The following is a 9,220-nucleotide window of genomic DNA, read 5'->3' on the forward strand; positions in this document are numbered from 1 at the left end:
CCCGCACCCCACTTTTCAAGCTATTTAATGCTCCAAATAACACTCTGCTAACAGCTGAAACAATGAACTCCAGAAGTGAAATGCTTATTTCATACACAATATCTGAGTGAGTATTATTTACTATTACATATTCCATACAATTTAACGGAAAAAGGATGTCACTGTCAACAAACTTATATTGTTTAGGAGGCAGATAAGGCAAATAAGGCAAAAAAAGTGAAAAAAGCTCAAGTAGAAATGTGTTTTTTTACAAAAAACATTACCCATTTCTCTTCCTGTTTGCAAACGGAAAATATCTCCAATGTGCTTGATTATTACCAGGCTTATCAGACATCTGGGTTGCTTATGTGAAGATTGCAATGCATGTTCTTTCTTTCTGAAATACACGCAGATAGTGTTTGTATGGTGAACCATTAACAGCGTTGCAGGAAGCCTGCCATTAATGTTAATACTAGTGAAGTTGCAAAATGACAGTTTGTTATCAGAAATGCAACAATAAGCATTCATTACCTGTCTTCCGGTTGTGCCATCACATCACAAAAAAGCCATCACATTTGTGTGGGTCAGGTCAAGCAGTATTTATTTTCACTTTTGTTAGCAATGCATACGTAAAAATTATTATTATTATTTTTTTTTTTATACATTTCCCCTTTTTTTATCAAACAAAAACAACCTTACATTCATTTGGGCATCTACAAAGGTGCTGACTTTGCTGATCCAACAAATCTACTGAGTACTATTCATGTTCTAAAATGATCATTTCTGTGTCAAATGAATATCATAGCACAGCCCATTTGTGAAAAGCACAGGATGGCCAGAGGTGATTACTGAGGATTACGCTGAGCTGCTCCTGATGTGCTCTGTGTTTACATGACATGCGCTAGTGCTGAAATGCTGATTATAAGTTGTGACGCTCCTTGTGTGTGTGTGTGTGTGTGTGAGTGTGTGTGAGAATACATTCTCAACACTGGTTTGTTTGCATGTTTCTGTTATTGTTTGAGCCAAACCCAGGGATGTTAATAAAAGACATTTGGCTCAAGTGAGTTCCGTACTTGGGCGTGTACTGTCGACTCACGTCCCAAATCCTTTCTTTTCTTTTCCTAATTTCCCTTCCGTCTGATGCAAATACATGTGAAAGAAGCATTAAGCATTTATGAGTATGACTGCATTTGGTGGAAAGAATGCATGCATGTTTGTTTGTCTCTCAATAACACGCCCCATCCCTGCCCTTTGCAGGTGGTGACAGTCAAACTGGATTTTCATCTTTGTCATCATGACTTAGGGTTCCAAATCATCCCTTGAAAAACGGAATCTTCCTGTGTTTCGTAGAAATGTGGTACACACCTTGTTACCGTGAGAATCAAAAACAGTTTGTAACATGCATATGGAATGAATGCTCTATTTGAAATTTTACAGCAAACTTATTCCTCCATAAAACAGCAGATGTTTTTCTGTGTGTTTCCATTCATTCCTGGTGGTATGATGGTGTGTCCAAGTGTGGCCTAGGTGCCAATTGTGGCACTCTTTATTGCCCCATTATTGGTAATAATGTAATTTTCCTAAAAAACAAACAAAGAAAAAGTGCAAAATCAGAAGTATATTATGACGAACAAATTATGCTATTTTACTGGCACAAAGTTTAAATATTAAAAAAGATGATTTTTTTTGTAATATTATGAAAAGCAAACAAAACAACATGTGAAGCTGCACTTTATGGAAAATTAAGTAGTGGAGAAAGTTTTACTATTGCAAGAATACATTTGAAATATTATAGAAAAAATAATTAAAGTTGAAATAGTTGGAAAATTAAAAAAAAATACACCAATAGAAATTGAAAAAAAACAGCTGTAATATTACAAGAATAAAGTAAAAAATATTAACAGAGAATAGTTGTGGGTAACTTGTGGGTAACAATTTCCATTTTGTGGTATTGTGTATGGACGAGAAGGCAAGAAAGCACAATGTAGCCTTTTAGCGAAATGGTCAAGAGCTGCAAAACATGATCATGTAAAATTGAAAGAAAATGTTGCCAACTTTAACATAAAAAGCCCACCAGACTTCCACTGCTCTAGTTTATCCAGCCACCCTTATCACTGGCTGGACAGTGTTCGTCATTGTATTATATGTTGTTATCACTTGTTGTTGCCCGTCAGTCACATAGGTGCATTGCAAAATGGTACAGAATAAATTAGGTTTTCATTCATGTTGGATTTTATTTTGTGTGCTGTATATATTTGCTTTGTGCTGGGAAATATGGATTTGAACACTCATTTACATTGCATGTAACACTGTGTGTATGACTTTTTGTTCAAATACAACTGCACACAGTTGTGTTTCATTTGGAACTATGAATTTCATAGTTTCACAGTTCACCCTGTCTGTGTAGTTTACAAAATAAAACAGTACTGTAGTTCTAACCCAATATTTCGTCCAATATTAAACAATACTGGTAACAATTCTTAGCTGTCCACAATCCCAGAATATCAAGGCTTTGCAGATAATGTTTCTAATAGTAATGTGTTATTTACATACTATATGTTGATAGGCATGCAAATAATAAAAATGCATACGTATAATAAAATAAAGTACTTTAATATTTGTTTTCACAAACACTTTGTAACATCTCACAAACACATTGAGAATTGCATGAATGAGGGTGATTTGAGTTTGCATGTCTTATATAACAACAAAAGCACACTTGGAATGCATCAGTGTCACCAAGTACAATATGTCTTCTTTCTATTGAATGTCAACATAAATGACAATATAAAAAAACATCTGGTTGTCAATGACAGGTTTAACAAAGAGTGAGGCAAACAAGTCCAAATGCTCAGAGTCAGTCCTCATTGAAATGAAATGGATGGATGAGAGTCATCACAGACGTATGGTCAATGACAACCTCAAGTTAAAAAGCTGGGCGTTAGTCTGAAAGATTTACTATTCATGTGGATTGTCTACAACAGTCATCAAAAAGTCAATATTTGCTGTGCCTTCAAAGACTTTGCACGATATGTACATGTTTAAATCATTTTCAAGACTTTCTGTTTGTAATGTTATAGGATGCCACTAATAAATTAATTTCCAATCTTTCTGATACATAACATATTCCTGCAAGCATCAGTCATGTAATATGGCTATACACTCACCAGCCACTACATTACATATACTTCACAATATAATCAGACATACCAAAGAGTCTCATTGTAGTTTGCCGAGGTTAGTATTTATTTACCGTAACTGTGCAAGAGACAAAATGTAACTTTTCTGCATTTAGTGCACTTGTACATTTGCACAGTAATCCCTCCAATTTAATAATTACTAAATGGTTGCTGGTGTATTATTAATCAAAAAACAAATATTGAAAGACTAAAGTATATGTAGTATTCTCGCCACTAGGCATCTGTAATGTTCCTTTACTGAGACATGATATTGCAGTAGATTACTGTCACAATGCATGTAGTACGCCATGGCGTACCAAACATGATGAGTGAAAATAAGTTATCCTCCCATTCAATGTGGAAGTGGTACATTTTTGGCTTCTTTGTCCGTTTTCCCCACTCCGTTTTAAAACCTCTTTTAGAATACAGTAAATAAATTGGAGTCAGCGAGTTAGCGCACTCGTTTGCTAATGTTTAAAGCCACGGCTGTCTCGTTTCTGTGCAGTGATCTCGTAACCTACACATTACTGTTGATCAATGTGGGCTTTTTTTGGTTTTTATGAGTGTAAATATGACTATATGTGTGCTATTTCATGTCTGTAGTGCTTTAATAATGGTAAAGGTTGTATTTAAAAAGGCATGTTTTTTATGATGTAACTATGAAAACATACCATTTATTATTAACCATGAATTCTACTTTGCAGAAATTAATTAACCAATTAACCAATAAACCAATAAGTGAGGGATGACAGTATAGGTATACTTTTGTGATAGGACTTGTGTTGGATCTTATTGGATTATGAAGGTGTTCTTAATGAAATGACCTGTGATTTTACTATATAGTGAATGTGTCCCAAGTACAGTAATCCCTCGTTCCAGACCTAGTTCCAGATAAGTGCATTTTCACAAAGTAGGCTTTCTTATTTATACATTGAATATTGTCATAGTTACAGCATAGAAAACCTGTTTACGACCTTCCAAATACAGGTTCTAATATTGTTAGATATTGTGAGATACTACAGCACCCCTATAGTCACCATGACATTCACATTGCCCCAAACAGTATATATAATATACATTTTGACATAAACAAGACTAATGCATGTGAGTGTTTCTGCAGATGTGTTCTGGCATTAGGTAACTAAAAGGGGGGAAACAGGAAGTGACATTGATGGCCCCAAAGTTGAGTTTTAGTTTGGCGTGAGTTATGGCCACAACAGTAGCTCAAATTGTGAGATCATTCAAAATCTGCAATTAAAGCCTGTTGTTCTGGCGATCATTGTGTGTCTCAGTACATTGACATTACTGACACCTAGAGACAAGTGTAGAATATATTATGGAGATAAAATATTATCACAGCGTCTTTGAATGTGTCTTCTGAATCCCTTGTATTTATATTTGTGGTTTTAATTTTTGTATTTAGGTTTGGCAAAAAAAATGCCATATATATATATATAATTTTTGTAATTTTTGTGACTAATAGTAGGCCATAGCATGATTTATTAATTAATGTATTTTTTAAATACTGCAAAATTCAAAGCTCAAAGTGGCGAGTGATTACTGTAATTATAAAATGCAATAAGATTAAACAAATTTATGTTGCTGTTTCACAATGTGTAAACTCCCAAATAAGCAGATGTGTGGATTACTGAAAATTAAATGTTTGAGACATGTCTGAGCTTCCTATTTTTGACCAGCGTAGAATCTTTTTTTATTTTTAATGGTACATCAACGTCTGATTTTGTCTTTTGCTTCTGAAACCTTTTTAAGCATATGTAACCTGTTAGCGTAACAAGGGAGAAGAGCAGCCCGAGGCATGTCACTGCAAGGGCAATGAGGGCAGGTGTACATGGACACATGTCATACCTCTCAGGTCCCTCTTTCAACTGACCAATGTGCCAGGGTCTCTCCTCTATTTCAATATCAGCCTCTCTGGTCAGCAAACTCTGTATGTAGCTCTCATTGCTCACCGTTTCGTTCACAAAGAAGTTAACCATAATTGTTGAGTAAAGTGGCTCTGGCTGACCGTGATCACTGACCTTTACCAGAAGGCTGTAGAGACCACGGTTGCTCAGTTCCCTCTCTAAAGTGATATTTCCTGTTTCGGGGTTGATGGCAAAAGATCCAGGTTCGCCTCCCTTTCTTTTAATGATACTATATGCAATCACGGCATTCATGCCTGTATCGTTATCCACAGCGTACACTTCTGTGACGGAGGTTCCCGGCAGGGTGTTGGGTAGCACCAGCATGTAGGACTGATTGGACTGTGGGAAAAGGACAATCGGTGGGTTGTCATTGACATCCAACAGCAGCACAGTCACCATTGTAACAGAGGAGAGTGCGGGCTCCCCACCGTCTACGGCCTCAATCCAAAGCTGGTAGGTCCCCTGTTGCTCTCGATCTAGTGATGTCTTCGCCCGAAGTGTGCCTCGGCCTGTGTCTATCATGAAGATGTCACTGCCATTGAGGATGGATAGGGCCACCCATCCATTTTTCCCCAAATCAGCATCCATCACTGACAGCACGCCGATCTCACCGTAACCCGGAAAGTTCTCTGGCACAAAGAATGTGAAATCCTTGTTGATGAAGCGCGGGCTGTTGTCATTGCGGTCTTGTACCGTTACCACAACAGTAGCAATCGACTCCCTTCTTGGGGTTCCTTGGTCCACAGCTCTCACAATGAAGCGATATGTTTCCTTCTCCTCACGGTCCAGTGATGTAGTCACAGTCAGAATGCCTGTCACGGAATCTATAAGAAACATCCCTGGGGCATCACCTCCAAGAAGATAGACAACTTCTCCTTGGCTTCCACTGTCTTGGTCTGTGGCATGGAGCTGAGTAAGATAGGTGTTGGGGGGGTTATTCTCATCTAAAAATACTTCCACCGAAGACTGCTGAAAAACTGGAGCGTTGTCATTCTCATCCAAAATTTGCACCTTTAGAAAAGTCTTGATGACGAGCCCACGACCGTTTTCAGCAACTACAATGAGATCGTACTCCTTTGTCATTTCATAATCCAGTGGCTCTGTGGTTTCAAGTAGGTATTCATTTGTGAGGAGCTGATAGGGCCCGATCCGAAAAGGACCTGTTCCCTCCAAATGGCAGTCCACCCTTTGATTGACATTGATGTTTTTGACAGTAAAAAAAGCAATAGGAGAAAACACTGGCTCAGACTCCTTAAGTCTCACCACCCCATCTTTTTCTGATGCAATATATCGAGGTACAACAGCAGGAGGCCCCAAAAGAACTTTGATGATGTGAACAGCAACAGTGGCGACAGCAGGAATACAACCAGGTCCATTGGCCAAAACAGTGAGTTTGTAAAACATGGCTGTACCTGTGTCTATTTTGTCTGCTAGTTTGATCACTCCTGTAGTTCTGTTCAAATGGAACAAGCTTCTGGTCTCCCTTGGCACACGTTCACTATAAGCATAGTTGATCTGAGCATTATCGCCAAGGTCAGGGTCAAAAGCATGCAGACGTGCCAAATGTGTGCCTTTGGTGGAGTTCCCATGCAGAGTAACATTAAGGTAAGACTCTGTGAATTGGGGACAGTTATCATTCACATCTAAGATGACAATTTTTAAAGTGGCAGCACCAAGTAGGGGAGGGGTACCCCCATCCTCTGCGATAATGTCTGTTATGTATTCAGCCTGTGTCTCTCGATCTAAAAGTTCTGTCACGATAAGAAAGGGTGTCAGCTCCCCTCCTTCGTTCTCTTCAACGTCGAGCGTGAACACACCAAAGTCGTTCACAAGCCAGTAGGTCTGCACTCCATGAAGACCCAGGTCTGGGTCAACTGCAGACTGTTCCACCGCATAGCGAGAATTGATCTGTGTGTTTTCTGGAACGGATAGAAGGATTTCATCCACGGGGAACTTTGGTCTGTTATCATTCACATCCTCAATGACGACTTTAACTTTGATGAGTTGAAAATACTGCTGGGGAAGTACAAAGACATCCATTGAGAGGAAACATCCTTGTCTGTCGGAGTTATCCGGGCAAAGTGTCTCCCTGTCAATCTCTGTAGCAGATGTAAAAAATTCTCCTGTTGTATTATCGAGTGTCACATACTGTTCACTGACCCTCTTTTGAGCCAGACTGAATAAATAGGGGGGGTCAACTGTAAAATCCAAATTTAAGTCCACTCCAATGGCTCCTATGAAGGTCCCTTTGGGTAATCCCTCCTTTATCCTATAGATGAGTTCTTTTGCTTGGCTGAAGGTTGCAAAACAGGAATGAGGGCTGGTATAAAGCAAGAGGATGAAAAATCCCTGTAACACAAGATATCATAGAAACATGACTACACTGAACAGTAACATACAGTATATAAACTATATACATTTATCAAGGCTCATATGTAGATATTGTTATTATGCCCTGTTAAGAGAGCATTTTCAAGTCAATTAAAATACAACTTACCCATAATTCCCAGCTTTTGCAAAGTCTGGGGTGTTTTCTGTTGACCATGTTTACGTCCAAGTCCAACAGTTTTCCACTTATAGCGGAAAGTGTCACATTTTAATTAAGCCAGGCATTTTGAGCTGTGCAGACCTCTGCCGAGTCCAAAGCCGACTTGCTGTCTGACTTGAACAACTCATTCATCCCAGTGCTGGCTCAGGACACTCCCTCTACATGCAAATCAGTCCCACGTGGTAACCAATGAGCCTTGATGGCCACTGAAAGACCTGCAGTTCACAGCTTACTCTTTACACATGCTTTTAACATGCATCATCACACGCCTGCACTTTGTGTGCTCACACATCAATCAGTATAAGGTGGTGCTGCTGTGCATGTGGCTCAGTGAATATGAAAAACAAGTGAGTTTTGACACGGAAGACTGAGCAAAATGTAAAACATCCACAGTTAAGAGGTCGCTTTATTACACTGTGCTCAAAACCCAAACACAATACAAATGGATTCTAATGTATATAGAATATTATATGATATTGGGAAAAATTATCAGAAGGCGGATCTTGGCATCATAAGTAGTGATATGGTCTGATTCTGGATTGAGCCTTTAAATAATTCAACCCCCTAATCCCCATGTGTTCTAAATGCCAGGCCAGCTGTTTGCTGGGATTGGAAACATACTGCTCAGATAAAACGACCGATTGAAGTCCATTGGAAAAAGGCACTTTAATTTCAGTTTCAGTATCCAAATGAAGATCATCAATAAATCCCCTTTGCTTCCAATATTTTCATCTAAGTACTGGGATAAAAATATTTTAATAAACTACAATCATGACCCGAGAGTGTGGGGTAGTTATGTTAGACTTGCCTTAGGTGCAGAGCCAGTTCTAAGGCTCTAAAGTGACACCCCAGGTGCAATTTTATCACTTGAGATTACAAAATACATTTAATGGTATTGTGTCACCCAGTTTGCATGGTTAACAGAATCAGAAATCCAATATCACCAAATAAAAAAATATATACAAGCTACATTTACACTATGCAATAACTATACAAGTTGTCCATCGTTACATCACGGTTTGAATATTTCTCCCTCATTATGAGCATGCAATGCAATACAGGCCCCATTGACAGCTACAAAAAAAAGATAAAAATGAAAAACACTGGAAAATTGGGGAAAAAAACTAAAAAAAAACTGGAAAAATAGGAAAACGAGAAAATGCGAAAAATTAGAAAAATGTCATGAGAAAATGAGAAAAGTGCCATCTTGCTCGATGCTATCCTGCTAACAGTTAGCATGTTTGCTTTTTTGCTAAATTCCTTATGTAATGAACGCACGCCATTGCGGGTCGAGGTTCACAGCAAAGGTTGCATGCCCATCAAAATTTCAGTGAGGATTTTCTAGTTAATTAATAATATTTTGTAGTTGACTACAACATAGTATTAGCCATAAATTATGCATATTTTAAACAAATGTTTTTGCTCAAATTAAGCATTTTCAAGAATAAACCTGGCTAAATGACGTAAAATACAAATACAGTATAAGCCATTGAAACCACCAATTTGTGAATGTAGTGTACTGTCTTTAGCCTCTTAATATTGCCGAAAAATATTTCCTGAGCAGCTATCAGTGATCATGAAAATCTAAT

At 38.2% G+C, this 9,220-nt stretch overlaps 1 protein-coding gene across 1 annotated transcript; it reads right to left on the reverse strand.

Annotated features, from left to right (window-relative positions):
* Positions 1 to 542: 542 nt before the first annotated feature.
* Positions 543 to 7,732, reverse strand: LOC131139819 (protocadherin-20). Its single transcript, XM_058089723.1, has 2 exons — positions 7,581 to 7,732; positions 543 to 7,432 (listed from the first exon to the last, which is right to left on the reverse strand). Exons 1-2 carry the CDS (start codon positions 7,626 to 7,628, stop codon positions 4,814 to 4,816), a joined length of 2,667 nt encoding a protein of 888 aa, XP_057945706.1. The 5' UTR covers positions 7,629 to 7,732; the 3' UTR covers positions 543 to 4,813.
* Positions 7,733 to 9,220: the final 1,488 nt, after the last annotated feature.

Source organism: Doryrhamphus excisus, chromosome 12, assembly GCF_030265055.1.
Source record: "Doryrhamphus excisus isolate RoL2022-K1 chromosome 12, RoL_Dexc_1.0, whole genome shotgun sequence".
Lineage (NCBI taxonomy): Eukaryota > Metazoa > Chordata > Actinopteri > Syngnathiformes > Syngnathidae > Doryrhamphus > Doryrhamphus excisus.